The following is a 27,803-nucleotide window of genomic DNA, read 5'->3' as shown; positions in this document are numbered from 1 at the left end:
GAAGAGTGAGAAGCAGCTGTTCCAAAACTGCATCCATAGGAAGGGTTAATTTCAGCAAGGATAAAAGGGCAAAACATTCTCTGGGAAAAATCACTAGGAAAAGGCAAGATTGCTAAATGCATGAATCACAGTATGAATGAGGTCACACGTGCAGCTTCTAAGCTTCGGAAGTTGCTTGTTTGTTTCATGTGGCGGATTTTGTTGTTTTCAACCTGTGTGAACGGTTATGAAAAGATAGGAAATAATCACAACAGAGGCTCTTTATAAATCATCTATTTTTTATATTTTAGCCTTCAAAAAGATCCAAGAGTGTCCAGGAATTGTTTTGGCCCCAGAGTTCACTATGAAATTTGCCTCTTCCCTTGAATTTTGAAATCGCACCTTTGCAAAGGTGTCTTTAAATTTACTATTGATAACCCTATATTTATTACTTTCTCAGTGCCTTAAGTTCTCTCTTGAAAATTGACCCCTATGAACTATATATTTTGAGATATTGTTATTTTATGATGATTGTATTTTGTTTTTGTCCTACAGTACAGAACTCTGAGTGCTTTGTTATCAGGGGCGCTATATATGTAAAAAAAAAATTGCTCTGAGTTCAATAAGTCTTTGGCATCTGCTGTGTGATGTGATTCCTAGCCAGACTACTTCAGAAAGTTTTAACTTAATGCTTTTGTGATTTGTTTTGATTCTAAATAATATGTAGAGGAAAAAAAAAGAAACACTTTGAACTATGTTTAGCATTCCTGACATTGTCAGCTGGGACTGCCGAGTTCTGAGTCAGTGAAGCAATGATATTAATGTCCAGAATGAAAACTTCTTATTTTTTCTAGAGCTGCATTACACAGACATGCTCTGACAGGAGAGATAAAAGCATGGAAGTGTGTGGTTTCAGTAGTCTGACAGGGCTTTTGATTTATTTCAGAACCACTCAACACAGTAAAGAACCTCAGGGTGTATGACCCAACCACCAGCACACTCAGTGTAAGATGGGATCATGCTGAAGGAAGTCCTCGCCAGTATAAAGTATATTATGTGCCAACAACAGGTGGAGCAGAAGAAATGGTAATCATTCTTGCGGGCCTTATTAGTTGTCTCAGATAAGTTGCCATATAAACCCCTGAACAAAAATTGAGAGTGATGAGTGCCTCATCTCAATACAAGGATAGTTTATATAGATCTTGTGCAAATTCTATTCCCTGCTACATTGATGTAACTTCAGAGGAACTCTATTGAAGTCAGTTAGCCCATGACTTAATACTACCTTTTAATGTAATTTGTTAAGAAGCAAATTTTGAATGCTTCAGTGTTAGCATGTGGGAGCTACTGTATTCCACAGCAACTACCGCACTCCTTCTTCTGAAGGGAAAATATATGGGCATGAACATTGTCATAAGAGGAAGGACCAGTGGATAAAGATTCAGGAGACTTCATTTCTGTCCCCATCTCTGCTGCTGATTGTGTGACATTATTAAGTTCTGGTAACATTTTCAAAAACACCTCAGTGATTTAGATGTCTGCATCACATCATCTAAAAGGACTTAGACACTTAGAAGTCTAAATCACTTTTGAAAATCTTACCTTTCAACTCTTTGTATCTCAGTTTTCTAATTAGTAAAATAATGATAGTTCCCCATATCCCTCTTTCAGAGAACACTGACCTATGAATGAGAGCCACTATATAAGTGCTAAACAGAATTACTGCATTAGCCTGAGATGTTTGTTACTAGTTGCTTTTACAAGTGTGTAATGTTGTTTTTTATGTGATATGAGTGTAGAACTCTACAAATAACTGAGTTGAGTAGTAACACTATAAGCCAAATCCTTGTCTTAAATGCATCCATGCGGCTTTTGGAGTTGATACCAGTGGGATTTGGCCCTAAATCCCCCACGAGTCAGGGTCAGTTCTAAGGGAATGTGTAGCATAGCAAATAACAGTGACTGCTTGGAATGGGATAAAAAGCTTAAGTACAAAGAATTTTATCAGGACCAGTTCCATCCCGTGTATCAAACTCTTTCAGGAACTAATGACCATTACAATCTTCTCCCTCTTCTGCTCCAAGTCAAGGCATACTTCTTTGACCTGCTTCCTCTAACATAAAAACATACCCAGCAGCTGGTGCACACTTAAAAATAATATACAGTCAGCAACATCAAAACCCTCCCAAAACAAAACACTCCACTGCACCCACCTTTCCCTGCCTGGGGAGAGAATGAGAGAACAAATTAGACATGATAGATTTTAGCCATGTTACTCAATGCACTGGTGGAAGGAACTCAGATAGTACAATGATGAGGGAAGTAGAAAAACCCGTGCAGAATGGAAAGGAGGGGCCAAAATTAAATTAAAAGTTAAATTAAATAATAACGTTCCCTTTAATTATTTTGCTTTTAAACTGACAAAGCACTCTTTGCATAGTTTTTGCTTAAGTTACTCTCCTCTATCCAGAGAACTATTTTGTTTCATAGTTCCACTATCCATTTAAATAGCTTTTAGGAGCAGAAGTAAGTTTTTGCAGCTGGCGTCTTGTATTTCCAACCTAGTGTCACATAATGTATGTGTGAATTAGATGGGATATGGACATTTAGCTTTACATAATCCAACCAAATGTTTATTTCTTCGTTTGAGTTTCAGTTTCACGTTTCACCTGTGTTCCAGTTTTGGAAAAAAATATTGTTACTTCCCACCTAACAGATGTCCCTAGGAAGCACATTCAGGTCCTTGACATTAGGCTGTAGCCACACATCACTTTAGAAGCCTGCTTCTGTCAAGTTGCTGAGGTGTTGCGATAGCTATGAGCTTAAGTAAAAAGAAAACATGCTTTTAAGTATTATTTGAGGTAATTACTAGGCCAGATACCTTGAGCTGGCATAAATCAGAGTAGTCCCACTGACTTCATCTGTGGACTTCTTTTTTGGATGCTTAAGAAAATGTAAAACTGTTTAAACTGACATCTGCAGAGAGAGTCATATTCGAAATGCTCAGTTGTTTCACTCTTTATTTAAATACCACACCACGTTTTTAAACCTACAGACAACAGTACCAGGAAACACAAATTATATCATCCTGAGATCTCTCCAGCCTGACACACCTTATAGGGTAACTGTGGTTCCAGCTTACCCGGAAGGGGATGGTGGACGAGTATCTGACATTGGGAGAACTTGTAAGTGAAGTGGTTTTATTCGTATCATCTCAGGCTTTATATATAAATAATTTAAAATTATAGATGTTGTAATAGTCCTACTTTACTTTTCATCTCCTGTGCACATTTCCTGCTCCTGAGTTAGTGGCAGAGCAGATACATAAGAATGATATTCATGTGTGTCATTGAGTTAGTGATGATTCATTTTCACAGTATACCCAGTCTTCATTGCTCTCTAGTAAGGCAGGCTCTCGGTCTTCTTTTGCTGACAGGAAGGGTATTCCAATGATTAGGATGCTAGCCTGTGACTTGGGACACACAAGTGCAGTTCCCTGGTTCATCACTGAATTTCTGGGCACCATTGGGTAGTTCACTAGTCTCCCTTTACCTCAGCTTCTATAAAAATGGAAACAATAGCGCTTGCCTGGCTGACATGGGTATTTATGATGACGATAAATACCTTAAAGACTCTGAATTGCTCAGGTACTATGGTAATAAAGGCCACATAAGTATCTTAGATAGATGAGCGCCTTTTTGTGCTACTAGAGTTATTCTTGTGTACACATCTCTGTAACACTAATTTACTTTCTCTTTGGCTTAGTGGTGAGAGGAACGGCAAGAAACATGCAAGTTTACAACCCTACACCGAACACCCTAAATGTCCGATGGGAACCTGCACCCGGCCCAGTACAACAGTATCGAGTAGTCTACGCTCCACTGGTTGGCCCACGGCCATCAGAATCTGTAAGTTATTCAGCCTCCCAAGCATTCCTTAAAGGAGCACTGACAGTGTCACCTCCAGTGATTACTGGCTCCTAGTAAAAAAACAGTTGTAACCAGAATGTGAGCAGATTCTCCTCAGCAGAAAGCCCAGGGGTCTCCCTTACATGATCTGCACCATGCTCCTGCCCACATACTCTTCTCCTGCATATAGCTCCACACAGTATCCCACCTCTGCTGCACCCAGCCTTGAGATCTCATTCAGTGTTGCTGCATTCAGATTCATGCTCACTACCTGGCGCCCTACCTTATACACATGCCCCTCTTGTTGTCTCCCACATCTCCCCGTGCTCTTCTTCAGTATCTCTGCTCACTCAGTTCTTACCCAGAGGGGTGGTCAGAGTGAAAACATCATCCCCACAGAGGCCAGGCAATTCTGGAGCCGCTAGACCCAATCCTCCTGCTGCATCTCTGCTTCTCCTAGAAGTATCAAAAGCCTGGATTCAATCTTCCACCCCTCCTGGACATTTCTTATGTCCTCTACTTCACTTTCCCCTGGGGCGGGGTTGCCCAGGGCCCATGGGCACTGGAAAGACTGCAAAGATGAAGGGGCCAAGCAGGTTCATGGTTTGCAGTTCCACTCCTATTTGGCAGGTCCTCATGATGGAAAGGCAGCCAGGGCAAATGTTCAGCTCTGGTCAAGAAACAAGAGGTCTGTGTCAACTGGTAGCTGCTTCTTTGGCGCCCTTATTGCACCCCTGATTGTAACCATCTGCATGCAGCAGCTCTGCTGAAAACCCCATTTCCATATGAATATAATGTACTGCATGACTGCACCATTCTGTGGTGTAAAAGAATAAAAGCTCCACCCATTTCTCATTTGCTATTCAGAATCCTTTATTGTATTGCCAACAAAAGGCAATTAAAAATTGCAATACTGATTCTGAAACATATAGAATACAAAGCAAAGACTATGGAAAGAATGGCTTTAGGGCACTCTTGGGATGTAAAATTAGGACTTGATGAATGCTTTGATTTGGATTAGAAGTTTTAGGGTTATCTGGGCCCTTTTATTTGCAGACAGTCAGCCCCTCTGGATACAAACACATGCATTATGAACATTCCAGTGTCTCTGTGAATGTGTTACAATTTGTAATGTATTGTTTGCATCTGTCAAGAGTGGGTGCTTATAACTGCACACACATGTGACACCTAATAGAGGACCGTTAGAAAATGTATCCTTAGCATATGTCAGTAAACCACAATGGAGCAATATTTTGCTCTGGATTTCTGCAGGTCTTAATCTTTACTAGTTGCAATATTTTCATGTAGATTCTGTCCAAATAATGTACACTAATTATTAAACTATCAGCATTTTAGAAAAAGAAGTCATTTTGCGGAATGAGAACACCTATATTTTATTGCCAGTTAGTTGTGTCTCCTACTGATGAGCTTTGTGTTAAGCAAGCAGATTCCTATAACCATGCATTTCTGTAGTTGGAAAATACACAACAGGATCAGGCTACTAAATTTCCTCCTTTCAATATAAATGACTGATAATTCATTTGGATAATAATAATTTTACAAGGCATTATCCGTATAGGCATGTGTATGGACCTGTCAGATAAAACTCATTTTTCCCTCCTAGATTATAGTTCCAGCGAATACTCGCGATGTTGTGCTGGAGCGCCTGATTCCCGACACGCCTTACTCTGTGAATGTTGTTGCTCTGTATGCTGATGGAGAGGGAAATTCAAGCCCTGGACAGGGGAGAACAAGTAAGAGGCAAAATTATGTTTCTTTACTGCTATTTAGTGTCTCTATTTGCTGCTTATATAAGTGAGGGATTGATAACACTGACTACAAACGTCATGTTCACTTCCCAATGTAGCTCTCCCAATTCACCCGAATAATGGCTTTTTAAAAATTTTAGATCTTCCTTGAACAACAGCTGCCAATTTGGTCAGATTATCTGTTGATTGCAATGCAGGTGAAGTTTTACTAGTAGGGACTAGACCAGACTGATACCACTTATGATGGAAACTTAAATTGAACCTAGGTCTTTTAGTAGTAAAAAAATCCTTTAATTACAGCTATACTCCTATCTCTCTGTCTCTCCAAAACAAAGCACACATTAAAATGGACAGTTTGCTGCCAAAATGGAGGCACGATTTCAGTTTAAATTCGGAGATTTGTCTGCCACAATAATCCCTTGAGTGCAGTCCTGGACTGGATTTAGAAGTAGGTGACCCAGATGACCTGGGCCGGCATGCTCTTTTTGGTGTTAGTGACAAAAGGAACATGTTTGAAGTACCATGTTTAAGGTATTACATATGTGGAATCATTTTTCACTAACCGTCTAGAATGTTCTGGATCTTTGTCAAATCTCATGGAACATTCCAGACTTTCAAGAATTACCTTTTCCTCAAACCTCCTAGAATGTTGTCAGCCATGCCCTCATGAGTATATTAGGGTCTGGGTGTCACTAGTTATCAATGAAATATGAATACATATTTACAGATCCTATCATGCAAGTTTCTTGTCTTATTCATCAGGGATAAATCAGGTATGCAAATTGTGCATCTGAGCTGTGAACGGGGCTACAAATGCAATAAAAAAAAGGTATTCCAAAGTTAACAATGGGAGGGAAGGGTGCTGAATACGTTCCTTTCCTGTAGCGCCATTTGGTCTAACTCTGGCCCTGGTACAACCCATTGTAGGCAGCCCAAAGACACCACCCTTGCCCACATTACCTGAAACAACAAAAGTTGTCTGGTATTACCTAGTGAGCTGAGAGCACAACGCCTTCTGTGAGAGGGTGGATGGTAGGGAAGCCCCAGATGAATAAACCTGCAGTGAACCTGCCTTATTTCAGCCTCATACATGTAACTACATGGGATCAGCATGAGAGGAGCTCACCTGTGGCTGCAACATGCTCTTCACTCTTACTCTTTTTTCTACCATTTGCCCAGATTTATATGAAATCTGCAAAGGTGACAGTCTGTCAATTATCTTCCCTGCCTTTGGGCATTGACTGTGTATGGATGTGGGTGCTCATATTGCAAGATACTGTTATTGTCTTTCCCTCCTTTCCACAGGGTCAGAACTCTTGTCAGTTAGGCCCCACTCCTGTTGTGATCTCTGGGCAATATCATGATATTATCACCTTAATGTGTACACATGCATGCGGCAGTCAATGGGAGCCCTTGGCGTGCACTCCAGGGCAGCATCTGAACACTAACAGTTCTAGGGTATCTTAGGGTACATCTAGACTACAGGCTTTTGTCCACAGTCTTTGTCGACAGATACTGTCACAAAGTCTCTGTCGAAAAAGAGCGCCTAGACTACAGCCAGTTCTGTTGACAAAGCAAGCCGCTTTTTCGACAGAGAGTCTAGACGTTCTCTTTTGAAAAAGCACAGTGTGGATGCAATAGAGCCTTTTTTCGACATAACTCTGTCAAAAAAGGCGTTATTCCTTGTAGAATGAGGTATACCACCGTTGACAAAACTGCCGCGTTCTGTCGATGTTATGTCGGCAAAACTCAGCAGTAGTGTAGATGCAGGTATAGTTTTGTCGACAAAAGTCCACTTTTGTCAACAAAATCCTGTAGTCTAGACACACTCATAAAGCGAAAGGACTTTTGTCTTCACTGCACTTCACTGATCTTGATACATATTTCCCCTTTAGCACCTCGTAGTGGGCCAAGGAACTTGAAGGTGTTTGATCCAACAACAAACAGCCTTTCTGTACAATGGGACCATGCTGATGGGCCAGTTCAGCAATACAGAATCATTTATTCACCTACCGTTGGTGACCCCATAGATGAATATGTAAGTGCAGTCATTTGCTAATAAGCATTTAAATATCCTGTGCTGATATTAGAGAAAAATAAAAATATCTGATATTTGGATGTTGTATATTTTGGTTGCTTCAGAGTTGAATTGTTTGGGCATTATTGTATAGGGTGATGGTAAGTGGCACACTTAAGCAGCTGGATCTCAGTCTTTTTGTGAAATAGTCCATTCCACAGAGTACAGGCTGGATCTCTGTAACCCGGACTTCTCTTGTCTGGCAACATCTGTGTTTCTCCATCTCTGTGGGTGCTCTTGGGCTGGCGCATTCATCAGGAAAAGCTGGGGACCCTGCACTTTGCAGCTCTCCCCCATCCTCCCAGAGCTTCCAGAGTGTCGCAGATAGCCCTTCCCTTGAGAGCTCTTCCCCAAAGTCCCTGCTCAATCCATGCCAGCCCTATTGCTGCCACTGGAGTGGAGCCCCAAAGCTGGTGGCAGCAGACGGGGCCAGCATTGACTTCTCCTGGTTTGGTAAATTCCCTGGTTCAGATCCTGTCAGATCCCAGGGGTGACAGACCCGGGAGGTACAACCTGTAGTTGTCTATGTAAATACAGAAAGGCACCAAAGCCTTGAAAACAAAGCATAAAATAGTGTTAAAGTTGAGATCAAGGAAAAGATCCTGAGATGAGCCTGTCACAGCATGCTTTGTTCAAGCCATTGTGCTCCAGTAAATAGCCATGTGTTGCTTCACATGCCATGTGGTGTTGTGCTAAGACTCCCGGTAAACACACCACCAGACAGCATTTAGGGCAGTATGTACATATTATGAACTGAGCGAAGGAAGCAGTGTGAACTTTTATTCAAATTTTATAGTTCTTGCTTTTGTGGGGGGTTGTCTGAGTTGTAAGTTTGTAGGGTTGTCAACTTTAGTTGGAAGAATTCCTACAAGTTTTATCATGACATTATCTTTAATTAAAGAATAATCTTTAATTCCTAGAGAGTTCAGGAAAATCTTTGAGAGCTGTCAGTCATAACAGTTTGTGCTTTAACTTTATGCTGCTTCACATTGAGTTCCATAGATTTGGCCTATAGAGCATCATATAACTGCCTGTCATTTATTTGTTATTGCTGAATAGGATTGGTTGAATGTTACCCATTCAGAATTATTTTTTGATGGAAAACTCTCTTTTCAGCTACATGATTTTTTTTCAAAATGTGTCTGCTTTCTGAAAAAAAAATCACTTTACATCAAAAAAATTGAACACTGAAAGTCAAGCACATACTTGTTTTCAGTCCCAAACTGAAAACATTTTGTCCAAAGACTCCAAAAAATTAAGTTAAGAAATACCACTGTGTTGCCTCATGGGACTTGTAGCTCCTGTGCTTTATGCTCTCATTCTCCTCTTTGGGACCAACTTCCAGTTGGACTAACTCTCCCATGACACTCCTGTGGTGCACCACAGTGTTGGTACAAGATGAGAGACCACAGTGTATAGCTGCAGCAGGCAGCAAATGGGGTGACAGGTTGCATAAATTAGGGAAAAATTTGAACCTCAAAAAATTATTGTTGCCATCTCATTGATTTGGAAATGTAGAATATTGTGTACAGTTTTGGTTGCCAATTTGACAAAAAAGGATTTCCAACTTCTGGGTAGATAGTGAAAAAGGGTAACAGGATTGATTAAAAGTGTGGGTAGTACTATCTGCAAAGGAAAGGTTAAAAGTGTTTAGTATGGAGGAAAAAAAGGAGACTGAAAGGGAAACTTAGTATGGCTTTTCAATTTTTAAAGGAAATATAGAAAGATCCAGGAGATAATCTGGTCCAACTACTAAACTAGGAATGTGGAAAATATGTGTTCATGAAGAGAAGCTGCAGATTATTAAGGTCTAAGCCAAATACTGGAAATAGCTCTTACTTCTCATGAGGAGTTTTTGGACAATGAAACAGTTGTGGGAGCAGATGGCACAGATTAATTTGTAAAGGAAAAATCCAGGTTTTTATTGGAAAGGTTGATTAGACAGATAACAGTATTAAAATACTAACTACTATTTGTTATTTTCGAATTTTGAATGTTAATTTTAAGAAACATGTGTGGACGGTTCACCTTTTCTATGGCTAAAGGTGGCTCTGACTTTATATTCTGTAGTCTGATATATATCTTGGCCCCAATTCATATCTGGTTTAACTGCCGTGGCTCAGTGGAGTTACACCAGGAATTAATATGGCTAATTTGTAACAGATAGCAAAATGACGTCTTTAACTCATCCCCCTCTGCATCTCTTATCATAGCACCAACAGATGTCATTCCATAACTTCTCCTTCCCTAACCAACCTGATCTCATCTGGATTTCGGAGCGTCTCCAGGCCCAGTTCACATTTACTTTTCCCTTCTGTGTCCCTTTTCATCTTCCTTTACCCTGTTGTTCTGGCCCTGTGCTCTGGAGAAGATGACCCTGTTTATTTTTGTACTCTGCTTTTTTCTCTACTCCACACTCTTACAACATAAACAAACCAATAAGGTCATCTTCTCTTTCCCCTCCTCATGTTAGTAGCTTTGTCTTCTCTTGTTTATTCTCTCCCCAAAACACCACAACTGTAACTTGTCCGCTCTCCACATGGCTATATGTGGGGATAAATCAAACCTTTTGAATTCTGCATAGATGTAACAGACAATACTGTTAATTTTAGGCAGGTGAAATTATTCTGAAATGTTTAAACAGTGGAGTCTTTCTTTCAATACAATGGAATTCTCTATAGCAGGATTTAAAAATTCGGCTTGGCTGGGTGTTTGCACTTCTACAAATTTCACAGGGATTATTTATTTACAGTTCATTGTAATTATCGGTCAGGTAAAATATTACAGCATATTCATCTGTATTTCTCTCATGGTTTCTAGACAACAGTACCTGGAAGAAGAAATAATGTGATATTACAACCACTGCAACCCAACACACCATATAAAATTACTGTTGTGGCTGTGTATGATGATGGAGATGGTGGACAACTAACAGGAAATGGACAAACTGGTAATTTAGCTTTATCATTAAGTACTATATTGTCATTTCTCCTCATTATTTTATAGTTCTGTTGCGACAATGCCAGCGGCCCCTATCCTGTGTTGGGGACTTGTTGTTCTAGGCACAATGCAAACATATCCAAAGACATGATTTCTTCTTTAAAGAGTTTGCAGTGTATCCGTTTTCAGGCTTTAAAAGGCAGTTGCTACTGTAATAACAATTCTAATGCTTATTCTGTCTTTTCAGTTGGGTTGCTTCCTCCTCAAAACATACATATTTCAGATGAGTGGTATACACGATTCAGAGTTTCCTGGGATCCTTCACCATCCCCTGTTCTTGGGTACAAAATTGTGTATAAACCTGTAGGTAAGAAAACCTGTCTCCTTTGAATAGAGCGCTTTAAAAATGAGTAATGAGTTAAAAGAGCTGCATGCAGATATGCTTTGTATCCTCATCAAAACTGAGAAACTTTGCTTTAAAGTGTTTTATGTATGTATGTATGTATTTATATTTGTGTGTTTATTGATTTTTAAAGGAGTAAGAAGTTTTCCTGTTAACTACAGGGTTTCAAAAGAAAGAGAGAACACCAGATATAATGTCATACATATTATAATTCAGTTAAATGTGCTGTATGTTTGACATTTAATACAGCTATTTTATCTCCTGTCCCAAGCCTGTTCTCTTCTCATATGCCAATTTTACACTTTTACGCTTCTCATCTTTCAGCGGAGCGGCTCCAATTTATATCGGTGTGTGATCAGAGTCAGGCTTGCATTTTGAATGAAAGACAATCCTTAAATGCTTTATCGGACATGAGAATGAATCTTATATTTGCATGCCTCTCTGGAAATTAAGTATAAATGTGCACAGCAGCTAGTAAAGATACAAGTAATCTATTTGTAATGATAGTGCTTACCAAAAGTAATAGGGTTAAGAAATAAAAAAACAAGGACCAAGTTTTGGGGAAGATTGGCATTTAAAGAGCTACATCAGTGTGGCTGTGCCACTGTAGCACTGCAGCGAAAACACTGTTCTTCATCTTGGTGAGAGCAGTAGCTGTGTTCATTGGAAAAGCCCAGCCATTGACATAATGCTGTATACACTGGGAGTTAGGTTGATATAACTCTGGGGTGTGGATTGTTCACGCCCTTGAGTGATGTAGTTAGACTGATCTACGTTTATAGTGTAGATCTGGCCTTAGAGGTTGATCTAGAAGAATACTGGTAATGCCAGAGAGGAAGGTTCACAGAATTGTGTCTTTATCTGTGGTTCCCTTTAATTCAAGGTTCTAATGAGCCAATGGAGGTGTTTGTTGGGGAAGTGACTTCATACATATTGCACAACCTGTCTCCTAGTACTGTCTATGATGTGAATGTTTATGCCCAATATGATTCTGGACTCAGCGCACCCTTGATTGATCAAGGAGCTACATGTAAGTCCAAACCATTGTTATTGTAGTCACACTGGTGATAATTGTTGAAGTAATCTCATGTTGACTGAAAAGTCCCTATTTAGGTTATTGATCCTTGGGTGGTCTGAACATCCCACAATTATGGATACTCACACCTGTGAGTAACAGATCCTCAAGTAAAATTAAGCTTAGAAAGCCAGGTGATTTAACATTGCTGTTACTAATGGTTTACAGTAGACAGCCATCTAGTTCCATTTCTTATCATTTGTTTGGCTGGAGCTGGGTCGGAGACAGCAGGTGTTCAGCACCAGTCACAGCCATTGGCTAGATGGTGCTCGGTACATCGCAGGGCGCATTCAGCACCATGCAACGTAAGGGCTCTCACTGCTTCTGATTGCATGTCCTGGTAACATCCAGTGATTGCACAGTCCATCAAAGCTGAACCTGGTTCATGGGGAATTGGTTTGTTGCAGAACTCAGTTAATGAGCCATTCAAGATTTCAGCAAAATTGGATGAGTTGTAAAATCCTCATGTTGTTAAATGGTCCCATTAAAAGTTCTTGGCAGAACCAGTAAGTAAATACATAAAAGACAGCAGTGCCTCTTTTATGGCACTCTTTCCTCATGTTATATATCTTTATACATGGTTCTGTTGATTTCAGTGGGACAGCCCAGAGAATCAGACAGTACTTCGCGTAATAATAGGTATCAAAATCTGGGTATTTATAAGTAGCAGAGGTGAGATCTGTGGATCCAGACAAAAAGAACAGAGATGATTTGACTAGAACCACTTTTTTTCTTCTGTGGATATTTTTTAAATAAAACCACATGTGGGCAGAATTTACTGCTGCAGTGATATATGGGTCAGTGCTACTGTCATTGTTGTTCTCTGCAATCTGGTTAATTTTATATCTCATGTATTGTATTTCCCAGATAATCAATTGAAAACTTCCTGTTTTTGCAGTATATTTGAATGTCACAGATCTGACAAGTTACAAGGTGGGCTGGGATACCTTCTGTATCCGATGGTCTCCTCACCGGTCAGCAAGCTCCTACAGATTAAAGCTAAATCCAGCTGATGGTAAGTTCCATTGATTCTTTGTGTTTTCTGTGGACAGATACATTTGTCAGCTTTATGTCATGACTAAATTAAGGATTATAACATGACAGGCTTAGGGCCATAGTTTGCAATAGTTTCAACTTCAGCGCCTGTCCCCAGGAGCCAAGCTGTGCTGGTAGAGCTCCCCATGCCTGCAACCAGCCTGCATTGCTAAGAGGAGACAGACTGGAAATTAATTCTGCTCCTATTCATATTAATTCCTTCTAGGACTTCCCAGTGGAAATCGTCTGCTCACCGGGGTTATGAGTGCATTCCATGGAGAGCAGCTGCTCTCTGTCTCTTCCTCATCACATCCTGACATCTCCCCAATATGCGGATCCCCCACCACAAAGTGTTGCTGCCCAGAGTCTTCTGTATGACCAACCAGCAGAATTGTCACTCATCCCATTTCAGCACCCTTCCTCCATGCATTCTCTTTTGCTTGTCCCAGACACATATGGAAAAGGAAATACTTGGCCAGAGTTGTAACTGGCTAATTTGGCTCCTGAGGCAAGACCTCAGGGTTAGGGTGAACATAAGAATGGCCGTACTGGGTCAGACCAAGGGTCCATCTAGCCCAGTAGCCTGTCTGCCGACAGTGGCCAGCACCAGGGCAGCAACACTTTGTGGTGGGGGATCCGCATATTGGGGAAATGTCAGGATGTGACGAGGAAGAGACAGAGAGCAGCTGCTCTCCATGGAATGTACTCATAACCCCGGTGAGCAGAGAGGGTGGACTGAAAACAATGATCAGCAAATTGTCTCCTGCCATCCTTTTCCAGCCTCTGACAAATAGAGGCCAGGGACACCACTTCTATCCCCTGGATAAAAGCCTTTTATGGACCTAACCTCCATTAAATTATCTAGCTTCTCTTTAAACTCTGTTATAGTCCTAGCCTTCACAGCCTCCTCTGGCAAGGAGTTCCACAGGTTGACTGCACGCTGTGTGAAGAAGAACTTTCTTTTATTAGTTCTAAACCTGCTACCCATTAATTTCATTTGATGTCCTCTAGGGTATGTCTACACTAACACCCTAGTTTGAACTAGGGTGGTTAATGTAGGCAACCGAAGTTGCAAATGAAGCCCGGGATTTAAATATCCTGGGCTTCATTTGCATCTTGCCGGGCGCCGCCATTTTTAAAGCCCCGGTAGTTCGGACTCCGTGCCCGCGGCTACACGTGGTACAGAGTAGGTAGCTCTAATTAGGCTTTCTAATTCGAACTACCGTTACTCCTCGTACCTACTCCGTGCCGCGTGTAGCCGTGGGCACGGAATCCGAACTGCCGGGGCTTTAAAAATGGCGGCGCCCGGCAAGATGCAAATGAATCCCGGGATATTTAAATCCCGGGCTTCATTTGCAACTTCGGTTGCCTACATTAACCACCCTCGTTCGAACTAGGGTGGTAGTGTAGACATACCCCTAGTTCTTCTATTATGGGAACTACTAAACAACTTTTCTTTATCTGCCCTCTCCATACCACTCATGATTTTATATACCTCTATCATATCCCCCCTCGGTCTCCTCTTTTCTAAACTGAAAAGTCCCAGTCGCTTTAACCTCTCTTCATATGGGACCCGTTCCAAACCCCTAATCATTTTAGTTGCCCTTTTCTGAACCCTTTCCAAGGCCAAAATATCTTTTTTGAGGTGAGGAGACCACATCTGTACACAGTATTCAAGATGTGGGCGTACCATAGTTTTATACAGGGGCAGTAAGATATTCTGTGTCTTATTTTCTATCCCTTTCTTAATAATTCCTATTTTATTTGCCTTTTTGGCCGCCGCTGCACACTGTGTGGAAGTTTTCAGAGAACTATCCACGATAACTCCAAGATCTCTTTCCTGATTTGTCATAGCCAAATTAGCCCCCATCATACCGTACGTATAGTTGGGGTTATTTTTCCCGAGTGCATTACTTTACACTTATCCACATTAAATTTCATTTGCCATTTTGTTGCCCAATCACTCAGTTTTGTGAGATCTTTTTGGAGTCCCTCACAGTCTACTTCTGTCTTGACTATCCTAAACAGTTTGGTATCATCCGCAAACTTTACCACCTCACTGCTTACCCTTTTCTCCAGATCATTTATGAATAAGTTGAAAAGGGTCAGTCCCAGGACTGACCCTTGGGGGACACCACTAGTTAGCCCTCTCCATTCTGAAAATTTACTGTTTATTCCTACCCTTTGTTTCCTGTCTTTTAACCAGTTCTCAATCCAAGAAAGGACCTTCCTTCTTATCCCATGGCCATGTAATTTACACAAGAGCCTTTGGTGAGGGTGGGGGTGCTGATGTGGCACAAGGCACAAGTGAAGACAACGTAGTAACTGTCTTTTCTTCTGCCCCTCAGCTATGCCTCACTCTTCTCATCCTTGTTACGGCCCTATACTTGGCCTTACATTTCTCTTCTTTTGGATTTGTTTTCCCAGGATCCCGAGGACAAGAAATTACAGTACGTGGGACAGAAACCAGCCACTGTTTCACTGGCCTTTCACCAGACACAGAGTACAATGCTACTGTCTTTGTTCAGACCCCTAACCTTGAGGGACCTCCCGTCTCTATAAAGGAGCGCACATGTAAGTCAGGGGCAATATGAACAAAGAGTGTGAGCGGGATGAGATGAGAATCTTAACTCTTGTTTTACACTACCACTTCTGAGGGTCAGTTCTCCTGTGTCTCTAAGCGTAAGTCAGTGGGAAACTTCTTGAAATGTGGAACAATGAATAGTAATTATTTGGGGCAAATTTAAATGGAGTATTACCTTGCTAAGGTTAATCCCATTGGGAAGTAACCACAGAGAGAGAGAGGAAGAGATTTCTCCGTTTGTATAAAAGTGTCAGAATTTGGCCCCTTGTCATATTAAGAACTAACTTCTGTAAAAGCAGATTTTTCTTTGATGATGAGGAATTCTGTAGCCTTCATCAGCAGTAAAAGCCTGGATAGTGTTTTCCTCAGTCATATACAGGGAGAGTCACAGGGCTGGAATCTTTTCTTGAGTCAAATGTTCTTTTAAATAAAAGGTTTTAATTGTTTTACTTCAGTCATCAAACCAACTGAAGCACCAACTCCACCACCTACTCCTCCTCCGCCTCCCACAATCCCGCCAGCTCGGGATGGTAAGTGTGCATTGTTCATTCATGGTATATTTTACCTTATTTGCTGCATGTCCGCAAACTCAAAGGTTAGATATGTTGCCTAAATTGAAATAATTTTTTAAAATGTATGGCCTTGATGATCCTCCGGCCCATTTTAGCCCTGTGCACCAGTTCTGACACTATCCCCTGTCTGTTGTAGACAGGAGAATGAAGCCTAGGCCTTATTCCCTTTATTCTAACTATTTGCCATGGTGCTGTATTGGGCTTAAATAGCTAGCCATTATCTACTAGACATGTGAATAGATTTGGGGGAATGGGCTGGACTCTTAGTATGCAATGTGTATTTGTGAGCTTTGCCTTTAGTGTGTGGACCTGTTTTTGGTGTAGATGTCCAAGAAAATCAGTGTTAAGTTTCACTTTTCAGGGTTTTGTTTCATATTAATTTTTTGCACATATATGCCAAGATTTGACCTGGGGTGTCAAATGTACTACGTGAACATCTACAAAATTTAAGATACATGCAAGAGAAACACTCTTATTGTATTTAAGAGTAGCCTACAGATTGAAAATATGGCTGAAGTTTGATGAATGTTTGCTCATCATTCTTTAAAATGATCAGAACAGCGCTATTTTGTGCACAGCCCCAAATGAGGGGGTGTGCTTTAAGAGTTCATCAAGCTGTGTTTAACTTTCAGTATGCAAAGGTGCCAAAGCAGATATCGTGTTCCTGACTGATGCTTCCTGGAGCATTGGTGATGATAATTTCAACAAAGTAGTGAAATTTGTTTTTAATACTGTTGGAGCCTTTGACTTAATCAACCCTGCTGGAATTCAGGTGGGTAATTTCCATTAAATTAATTTTCAGGGAAATTAAACTAATCAACTGAATTCTTAGTCTCCTCTGCCCTTTTCCTCTGTGTAGAACTTTTGCTAGTTATTATGGTAATATCTTGCATGTGTATTTATGTGCACTCTGCTGTACAAAAATAAAGGAAAACACAGTCCCGCTCTAGAAGAGCCGACACCCTGAAAGACAAAAGGCGGATGGCAAGCAGATGAAAGAATCAGCATACAGCAGAGTGGCCAGGGTGCTCTGTGGTCAGTTGCATATTTTTGTTTATTTGCACATGTAAAATATTCTCAGTTGCCACTCTCCATAGTTGTTAGGAGCGGGCTAATTTTTAGTGTATACACAGAAGTGGGCTTTGAGAAGGAGTGTGATGATGAGCAAGGGTAATGTCTTGGTTTGTCAATTCAGGAAAGATGTTGCATGTGTAGTGGGCAGAAGAGAGCATGGAAAGTTAAAGTAGAGGATTAACTGGAGGAAATTGGATGTACCTGTAAAGAGAAAGCTATAATGAATAGCGGGGAGACTAAAATGGCTTGTCTTCCCTTCTGGGGTCCTTTATGTGTCACTGTCAGACTTTGGAGAAGCTCGTTGCTTAGTGGGAGGTGAATGGCATGAGTAAGGAAGTCTCTGGAGCTTTGCAAAGACTGGCTGGGGCAAGACTGTCTTCCCATGTGGTGGAAGAAGACAAGTGATTTTCCTTGGAAGAATATTTTCTTTCTGTTTTCCTAAAAATGCTGCACCTAGTTTTCTTGCTCGTGGACAGCTCTCTCCTCACCTATGTATGCCTCTAAGTCATTGGTTCCCCATATTTCATTCTGCAGACATATTTCTAGAGACAAAGACGCCCTCTCTAGGATCTCCATCCTGCCTAACTCTGCTCTTACACTGCCTGATTTTAAAAATGTCGTCTTTGTCCCAACAGGACAGTTGCTGCAAATTAGCTGGAGGAGAATAGCTATGAACTTTCTGGGCTTAATAGGGAAAGATTTAAAGCTCCTTTCCTCTTTTATTGTGGGCTAGTTACACATTGTTAGTTCTTCATTTTAGATATTTATGATTGTTATGAAAGATAAACTTATTCCAATAAGTATATGAATATGTAGACATCTGTTCAGGACTAGCTTAGAAAGATGTGGTTATTATCAATGGGATATACTACAAGGAAATGGAAAATGAAATATATATGATATGCATTGGAGTAATTTCAGAACATTCACTGTAGGTTTGCACAGTTTCGTACAAATGTATAAGATGAATTAATATTCCAGTTCAGCAAGTATATTATGCTTTATGTATCAAATGACTGAAATTCTGGTCACATTCTCTGTTGATTGCTATGTCATGAACGCCTTGCATTTCCTTGATATCTGTACCAATCCCCGTGTAGGCACCATATCCCCAGTTTGAAATAGAGAACCAGGACTAAATATGGTTCCGTCATAGTTATAACAAGTATTTTATCATTCAGTCATTAACAAATAAGTTTTACCATTTTATATCCATATTAATATGTAACTTTAGCCACTGGTTTTCCTGTTTTTCAATAGTAATCGACAAGAACATAATTCACTTTAATGGAGCGCTCACTTGAAGATGCACAAGTCTGAGGCTGAACACTTTGATGCATTTCATTTCAGGTTTCCTTTGTGCAGTACAGCGATGAAGCAAAGTCTGAGTTTAAACTGAATACGTATGACGACAAGGCTCAGGCTCTAGGGGCACTTCAGCATATTCAGTACAGAGGAGGAAATACAAGAACGGGTACGTCTGACAAATATATAATCCTTCCCCATTGTCGTTTTTTTGAAAATGCATTCATAATCTTAATCTGGTGTAGTTAAGGCCAAAGCTTTATAGTCTACTCTTGTATCAGAAGGGTAGCCATGTTAGTCTGTATCTGCAAAAACAATGGGAGTCCTGTGGAACCTTAGTCCTGATCTACATTAGTCTACAGTACTAAACCCATTATTTCAAAATAAGGGGCTGATTATTTCAAAATAATAACTCCTGCTTATCATAAGTGATAAGGCTTATTTCGAAATACTTATTTTGAAATAGCCGTAATGTGGACGCTTCACTGCTGCTATTTCAAAATAATTACTCCCCGGAGTCATTCAAAGTAATTACTCTCCAGTGCTTCCTGGGGCACTGTAGTGCATCCACATTTAGGGAGCCTGTCTCAGACTAATTTTGAGGTTTCCTTCTAGTGTGGACATGCTATTTCAAAATAGTTATTTTGGGAGTTATTATTTCAAAATAATTTCCTAATGTAGACATGCCCTTAGACACTAAGGGTACGTCTACACTTGCCCCCTAGTTCGAACTAAGGAGGCAAATGAAGGCGACCGAAGTTGCTAATGAAGCGCGGGATTTAAATATCCCGTGCTTGATTAGCATAGTTGTGGCCGGTCGCCATTTTGGAAATTGACCAGCCTGATTTAACTTGCTGCGTATAGAAGCAGTACTCCGAGAAAAACTCCTCAGGAGTACCAGTTAATTCGGGTTAAGGGGTTTTTCTTGGAGTACCACGGCTATACGCAGCAAGTTAAATCGGGCTAGTCAATTTCCAAAGTGGCGACTGGCCGCGACTATGCTAATCAAGCACGGGATATTTAAATCCCACACTTCATTAGCAACTTCGGTAGCCTTCATTTGCCTCCCTAGTTCGAACTAGGGGGCAAGTGTAGACGTACCCTAACAGATTTGTTTGGTCATAAGCTTTTGTAGGCAAAACCCCACTTTGTCAGAAGCATGAAAAAAATCATGGAGTGGAAATTAGAGGCAGGCATAAATATATGAGCACATGAAAAGAAGATAGTCACCTTATCAAGTGGAGGGCCAGTACTAATGAGGCCAATTCAGTTCAAGTGGTTGTGACTCACTCCAGCAGTTGATGAGGAGGTGTGAATACCAAGAGAGTGAAAATTGCTTTTGTAGTGAGCCAGCCAATTCCAGTCCTTATTCAAACTCAGATGAATTGTGTCAAGTTTTCAGAGGAATTGCAGCTCTTCAAGATCTTTAAAATCTTTTTTGAAGGTTTTTTTGTTGTTGAAGGATGGTCACCTTTAAATCTGTAACTGTGTCCAGGGAGACTAAAGTTTTTTTCTACTGATAGTGTATGTTACTATTCTTGATGTCTGATTTGTGTCCATTTATTCTTTTGCATAGATATTGTCCATTTTGGCTAGAGGGGCATTGCTGACAAATGATAGCATATATCACATTTGTAGATGTGCAAGTGAATGAGCCCCCTGATGATGTGGCTAATGTTATTATGTCTTACAATGGTGTTGCTTGAGACATACGGAGGCAAACTTGGCCATGGGATTTGTTGCAGGGCTTGGTTCCTGGGTTAGTGTTTCTGTGGTGTGGTGTGTAGTTGCTGGTGAATATTTGCTTCAGGTTGGGGATCTGTTTATAAGTGAGGACTGGCCTGTCTCCCAAGGTCTTTGAGAGTGAGGGATTGTTTTCCAAGATAGGTTATAGTTCATTGAGGATGTGCTGGAGAGGTTTTCGCTGGGGAATGTAGGTGGTGACCAGTGATGTTCTGCTATTTTCCTTGTTGGGCCTGTCTAATAGTAGGTGATTTCTAGGTACCCATCTGCCTCTGTCCATCTGTTTCTTCACTTCCCCGGTGAGTATTGTAATTTTAAGAATGCTTGATAAAGATCTATCTGAGGGATTGGAGCAAATGCAGTTGTATCTCAGGGCTTGGATGTAGGCAGTGGATCATGTGATGTGTCCTGGCTGGAGGCAGGTAGGTAAGTATAGTGGTCAGTAGGTTTCCAGGATAGGGTGGTGTTTATGTGGCCATTGCTTATTTGCACTGTAGTGTCCAGGAAGTGGATCTCTTGTTTGGACTGGTCCAGGCTGAGGTTAAGGGTGGAGTGGAAATTGTTGAAATCCTGGTGGAATTATTCAAGGTCCTCCTTTCTGTGGGTCCATATGATGAAGATGTTGTCAATTAGTATAAATAGAGGAGCGGCACTAGGGGACGAGAGCTGAGGAAGCATTGTTGTGAGTCAGTCATTAAAATGTTGGCATACTGTGTGGCCATGTGGGTGTCTATAGCAGCACCACTGATTTGAAGGTATAAATTGTTCCCAAATCGTAAATGGTTGTGGGTGAGGACAAAGACACATAACTCAGCCACCAGGTATGCTGTGGCATCATCGGGGATACAGTTCCTGATAGCTATATCCAGTATCTAGGATAGTGTTTCAGGAAGATCACCAATGCATTGTAGTTTCCTCAGGAAGTCAGTGGTGTCTCAAAGACACCTATGGTGGTAGCATAGGCTCCTAGGAGAGTCCACATAACCAGACAGTCCTGCTGTAAGGATGCCAGTTCCTGAGATGATGGGATGTCCATGATTTCCAGATTTCTGGATCTTGGTTAGCAGATAAAATAACCCTAATCAGGCTCTAGTGATGCATCTGTGTAGATTTGTTCCAGTGCTTTTGCAGGGAGTTTCTTGAGCAGATGGTGTAGTTTCTTTTGGTATTCCTCAGTGGAATCAGAGGAAAGTGGCCTGTGGAATGTAGTATTGGAAAGTTGCCTGGCAACCTCCTGTTCGTAATCTGACCTATTCATGATGACAGCAGCACCTCGTTTGTCAACCTCTTTGATTATAATGTCAGAGTTTTTTCTGAGGCTGTGGATGGTGTTGCATTCTGCATGGCTGAGGTTATGGGGCAAGTGATATTTGTTCACAATTTTAGCCGATGCACATCTGCTGACGCACTCCTAAATAGAAGTCCAGTCTGTTGTTTCAACTATCAGGAGGAGTCATTGCAGATTTTCTACTTCTTGTAGTGTTGGTAAGAGGGTTCCTGTGGGTCAGCGCACTGTTCAGTGGCATGTTGGAAATATTCCTTGAGTTGGGAAATGGCAAAAGTAGGATTTGAGATCACCGCAGAACTGTATAATGTTTGTGGGGCACATTGTGGAGACAGGACGGACTCTTCTGCTGGGCTAACTGTGTTGTTGGATAAAGTAACAATATTATTGGGTGAGGTAACGATACCACTGCTGTGACTCCCATGGCATGCACGAATTTAGAGTTTACTTTTTCTTCTTAGTGAATTAAAGTGAGCATTGTAAATGGTGTGTCTTGTTTTTGTAAAGTCCAGCCACGTGGAAGTTTATGCAGAAGGTTGTTTTTTATGAGAGTCTCCAGTTTGGAGAATTCATTCTTGATCGTCTCCTGTTTGCTGTACAGGATGCTGATCAGGTGGTTTCACAGTTCCTTTGAGAGTGTGGGGCACAATCTTTCACCATAGTCTATATAGCATGTCAAATGAAAAAGATTTTTCACCTTCCCTCCATCGGGTATGATGTCCATCTCTTTGCACTTGGAGAGGAAGATGATGTCTGTCTGTATCTATGCAAGTTTTTTCATGAAGTTGATGGATTTCCACTTCCTACATCTAAATTCAGTGGCTTGCATGGTGACAAGTATCAGAGTATCATGTTAGTCTGTATCTGCAAAAACAACAAGGAGTCCTGTGGCACTTTAAAGACTAATAAATTTATTTGGGCATAAGCTTTCATGGGTAAAACCTCACTTCATCAGATGCAACATGCATCTGATGAAGTGGGTTTTCGGCCACAAAAGCTTATGCTCAAGTAAACTGTTGCTCTTTAAGGAACCATAGGACTCTTCGGATATTTTTCTACTCTTATTGGTTCTATCCTGTTTTTCTTTGAGAAAGATATGTTCAGTGGCAAATGTTGCCTGCATGAGTCCTCACTCTTTGTGCAATTTGCAGGCAAAGCCCTTACATTTATCAAAGAAAAAGTTTTGACTTGGGAGAGTGGCATGAGGAGAGGTGTGCCCAAAGTACTCGTCGTTGTCACAGATGGTCGGTCACAAGATGAAGTTAAGAAAGCAGCAGCAATCATACAGCACTCTGGTAAGCAACCTATAGAACGTAGTTATTGACCTTTGTTTTACTAAAGAGTTTAAGTCATGCAATTCAAAATGTGGGCACATAATATTATCAGGTATTGCTGGTCATTTATTCATCATAAGAAAGACATGTCCTAAATGAGAGATTGGAATTGCATGTATGGTTTGGAATGGTTCAAACTATTTTAAGAATGATAAGTCTGATTGGACCTGACTCTTGCCTTTTCTCTTTCTGTGGACAAATCTGGCTTAAATGGTTTGTCTGGAATTCCACTTGGACAGTTCCTATTCCTGGGTTAGGAGGAGGAGTTGGTCCCTTCTTAGATGCACCGACTGTAGTTTACTGTACCCGAAGATCTTTTAGTGCATATTTTGGCATAATAAAAAGCAGCCTTTTGGCTTGTTTCCTATGTAAGCATCTGTTGTGCTTCCTTACCTTAGCTCTGTTTCTTTCTATCTGTTGATTAAGCCTCAGGTAGTTTGTTACTTTGGAATTCTGTATTTGTCCTTTTTGGGTTTCATATCAGTGATTAAAATTTGTTAAATTGGCCAACGTCAGCCCTAGTTTAAGCAAACTATGCTAAAATCATACAATTACAGGGCTGATTCTAGCCCTCAACTTGTTTTTGTATCATGCTTGTTTTGATTGCTCTTCCCTGTCTTTTGGTGTATCGGGGGGCGGGGGTTGGAGGAGAAAGGAAGTGGTAGAGGAGTATAGAAGGAGAAAAGGCAGAGGAGTAAGCAAGAGCAGAGATGTAGGCAGAGACAAAATTGTGCAAAGTCCAAAAGCTAAAGATCAGTAACATTGATGTGCAAGGAGAAAGCCATTGGAAGGATTTGAAGAGGAGAATGACATGATTGAAAAGGCAGATGATGACGATAAGTTTAGCTGTGATGATTTGGACGGACTACAAGAGTCAGATGGAAATCAAGATGCCCAGAAAGTATGAGACTTCAACAGTAAGGCAGGGTGTAGCTAAAGTATACAGTAGATAAGAATTTTAGACACAGGGACAGAAAGGAAGAGCCAGCTTTTTGAGATGTTTTAGAACAGACAGAATTTAGTGGCAGCCTGAATGTTTTGTATAACAGAGTAAACAAAACTCTGTGACACCAACATTGTGAGCTTAGTGATGGGAAGAATGATGATATTGTCCAATAGCATTGGAAAGAAGGGGTGTGAGTTTTGTTAAAGATGTGAGGAGCTCATCATAAGCCTTGTTGGGTTTAATTAGGTAATCCAATACCCAGAGTACATATCAGAAAGATAGTCAGATGCAAGTCTGTGTGCAGCAGGAGAGGTCAGGGACAGAAAAGACCTGAACTGTTGGTGTGGCGATGACTATTGAAGTTTGGTGTGTGAATGAGTTGCCCTAGGGTTAAACTAGAGAAAGAAACCCATAGAGAACCAAACAGTAGAATCTTGAGGGTTGCCAAAAGTGTGGGAAAGGAGAGGAAGAAGAGAACTGAAAGGAGCAATCCAAGAGGCAGGGGAGGAATCCAGGATGAGAAAGTGATCAGTGGTGTTTACAGTGGAAGAGTACTTTTTTAAATCATCCTTTTTATTTAAACTACTTTTTGAATATTTGTCTTGGGAGAAAACTAGAACTGGTATTGTCTTCATTTCCCCTCATCTGTCTTCCCTTAATGTTTACAGGCTCCTTCTCATAAGATAATACTGTGCATTAGAAGACAATTCATTTGCTATTTTGCTTTCTGGGGGTTATATAGTAGTTATTTAATATCAGAATATCCAGGGTTTCTAGTCAGTCTTTCCTAGTTCCAAATAAATGAGGACAGCCAAGTTCTTCATTGACATAAGTTTCTTCACCCTCATCTTGCAAAAAGGAGATGTTCAGAATAGAATATACTTTCCTCTTCTTGATTCAGGGAGTTTAGCTGTGAACTTCTGATCTAAATTTGTGCTTAGATGTTAGTGCATCTTTTCCTTGGGTGTTCAGTCCTCTAACTCATAGATGCATCCCTTTCAGCCACTTATTTAGCACTAGCAAGAACATGTAAAAAGACTCCTTATGCTTTGTGCAGCTGAATAATTCCATAACAGAACTTCCCTTCCCTCCAGGACATGAGCCTTTGCATCACATTTTTGCCAATGGTTTAATTAATCCTTTTTTTGTTTCATCAAGATAATGGAGAAAGAGTTTGTTATTTTGACACCACTTGGTCAAAAGGATATTGGATATTCATCTCTTTTGGGTTATAGTTTATTCTACATTTTATTGGGAAACAACAAAGGGACTGGTTTCAACCAGAAGTATATTCTACTTGTGTTACCCGGTTCTTGTATTTTTAACATGGAATATAATATCTCTATGTGATTGGGGTTTGACATTGAGTTACTGAGCTAATGACAATGTATGAGGATGTATATTCCTTGCATTTTCATTTTATAAACATTATTTTTGTAGGTTTCAGCGTCTTTGTTATTGGCGTAGCTGACGTGGATTACAATGAGCTGGCAAAGATTGGCAGCAAGCCCAGTGAACGTCACGTGTTTATTGTCGATGATTTTGATGCCTTTGAAAAGATAGAGGAGAACCTCCTCACTTTTATTTGTGAGACAGCTACCTCAAGTAAGTAAGGGACAACTTTTCTCTCACAAGGCAATAACTCTGACTATGTGCTGCTGCAGCTTTCATGACCAGGCTTTTCCAGTTACACCTTTTTAAAATAAATGTTGATGTATATTTCCAGTGAGCAAGTGCATGTTTCTTATTTCAGTGGTTATTATAATTATCTTATCTCCCACCCTAATACTGTATTAAAAAGTGATTCAACAATAAGTGACAATTATTTCTCTTTGAAGAACAAGTAGAACAGTGTCTAAAGTGAACTTCTGGATGTGACAGATTTCCTCTTTACCACTGTTTCTTGGCTGCATTTGGGATGTAGCTCACAAGGGTCCAATATTACTTTTATAAAGATCTAAAATAAAATCCATCTGTTTACAAATCTGGAGTCCTTCTATGGCAAAAAAGAAGAGATATTTGCACATGTATACTGTCTGCAACTATGTGTTCCCATCCTGCCTCCTCCACATATTACTAAGGAGCCATAAAAATCTACAGTTTTTCCTTGTGAATATGATGAATAATATGCAGTCTGACTCATGCATAAAAGATCCATGGAAAGATTGTGTCTTTGTGCCCATTTCTTTTTATGAATTGGGCTCTTAAAATAAATATACTTGAAGTTCATCTGTTTGCCATTCCGTATATTCCAACATGGTAGATTAAAAAGCACCATAAATAAGAATTTGAACATTTCACCGACATAATTAGAAATCTACTATTTGATTTTGAGCAGAATAAAGCATTGGATCACAAATATGATAATTATTTTAGTGGCAAATGTTGGCTGGCAAATCACAATAGTTCAAACTTATGAGAATAAAACCTTTTGAGAATATCTGTATGTAGATTATTCCATTTTTTTAAAATAACACATTGTTTTCATCTGTTTCAGCTTGTCCTCTCATTTACTTGGAGGGATATACTTCACCTGGTAAGAATCATATACAAACATTCTCTCTCAGGATAATTCTGAAGCTTTTTTTCCCCATTTATCATAATTTATCCCAATTGAATTCCCTTCCCAAAGGTTTCAAGATGTTGGAATCATATAACCTAACAGAAAAGCATTTCGCCTCTGTACAAGGAGTATCAATGGAATCAGGATCATTCCCTAGCCATGTGGCATACAGGCTCCACAGAAATGCCTTCATCAGTCAGCCTACATCGTAAGTTATCTATTTAACCTGTTTCTCTGGAACACTTTGGCTACATCTACACTGCAGGCTTCTTGCGCAAGAACTGTTTTGCGGAAGAGTTCTTGTGCAAAAGGTCTTCCATAAGAGCGCGTCCACATTGCTATGACCTTTTGTACAAGAGATGTGCTGTTGCGCAAAACTGTCCATGGCACTGTGGATGCTCTCTTGCGCAAGAAAGCTCTGATGGCCATTTTAGCCATAGAGGTTTCTTGCACAAGAAACTCCTGTTGCCTGTCTACACTGTCTTCTTGTGGAAAAGCTCTTGCGCAAGAGGGCTTATTCCTCATGGGGAGAGGAATAACTCTTCCAGAAGAAGCCCTGTTTTTCAACGCTGTACTGTAAATTTACTTACTCCAGAACACTCGTGCAGTATAGAAGCTCTGCATGTTTTTGTGCAAGAACAGTTGTTCTTGCTCAAAAAGTGTGCAGTGTAGACGTAGCCTTTGTGTACGGGTGCAAGCGGGGAAAGATAAGAGAATTTGTAAGTGATAGGATTAATAATTGCTGAAGGATGTGTTTTTATTTTGTTTTTGTTTTTACTGAAATCCAAGAAATATACCCCGAAAAATGTGCAATCATTGCTTTGATTAAATGTTATTTGGTTCCTTTATTAGTGGTCTTTAAATTGTTAATTCCATCTTCATTGTGGTTGTTACTTCTATTATTGTAATGTTTAGGAGTCCCAGTTTTGCATCAGGACCCCATTCTGTTAGGCATTGTGTGAACACAGAACAAAAAGATAGTTCTTGTTCTTTTCTCAAGAAGATGCTTCATATAACCAAGTCTACTTTAGTTAATTAATTTAATCCGCATTACAGACCGTATGCAATGAAAAACTGGCCTTTGTCTGCTTGTACAAAAAACCCGCTTAGTTAGGAAGACTGGTTCTGATTCTAAGGCATAAGTACTATTTTTTAACAGTTGTAACAGGCAACACTCTTCTGCCTATGATCAGAGGTGTGTGACACCATCC

At 40.4% G+C, this 27,803-nt stretch overlaps 1 protein-coding gene across 1 annotated transcript in view; it reads left to right on the top strand.

Annotated features, from left to right (window-relative positions):
* The window catches only part of COL12A1 (collagen type XII alpha 1 chain), a 153,126-nt gene that overhangs the window by 85,803 nt on the left and 39,520 nt on the right, over positions 1-27,803 (top strand). Inside the window, 17 exon segments of the mRNA XM_014577982.3 lie at positions 926-1,065; positions 3,035-3,164; positions 3,745-3,887; positions 5,512-5,641; positions 7,552-7,694; positions 10,554-10,683; positions 10,921-11,040; positions 11,960-12,106; positions 13,050-13,166; positions 15,614-15,760; positions 16,226-16,300; positions 16,975-17,114; positions 18,767-18,890; positions 22,901-23,044; positions 25,470-25,634; positions 26,527-26,565; positions 26,662-26,800. Of these exon segments, the coding sequence (XP_014433468.2) occupies positions 926-1,065; positions 3,035-3,164; positions 3,745-3,887; positions 5,512-5,641; positions 7,552-7,694; positions 10,554-10,683; positions 10,921-11,040; positions 11,960-12,106; positions 13,050-13,166; positions 15,614-15,760; positions 16,226-16,300; positions 16,975-17,114; positions 18,767-18,890; positions 22,901-23,044; positions 25,470-25,634; positions 26,527-26,565; positions 26,662-26,800 (2,173 nt within the window).

The sequence above is a fragment of the Pelodiscus sinensis genome, chromosome 3, assembly GCF_049634645.1.
Source record: "Pelodiscus sinensis isolate JC-2024 chromosome 3, ASM4963464v1, whole genome shotgun sequence".
In the NCBI taxonomy this organism is placed as follows: domain Eukaryota; kingdom Metazoa; phylum Chordata; order Testudines; family Trionychidae; genus Pelodiscus; species Pelodiscus sinensis.
The sequence above is the reverse complement of the archived record's forward strand: the minus strand, read 5'-3'. Positions and strand labels throughout refer to the sequence as shown.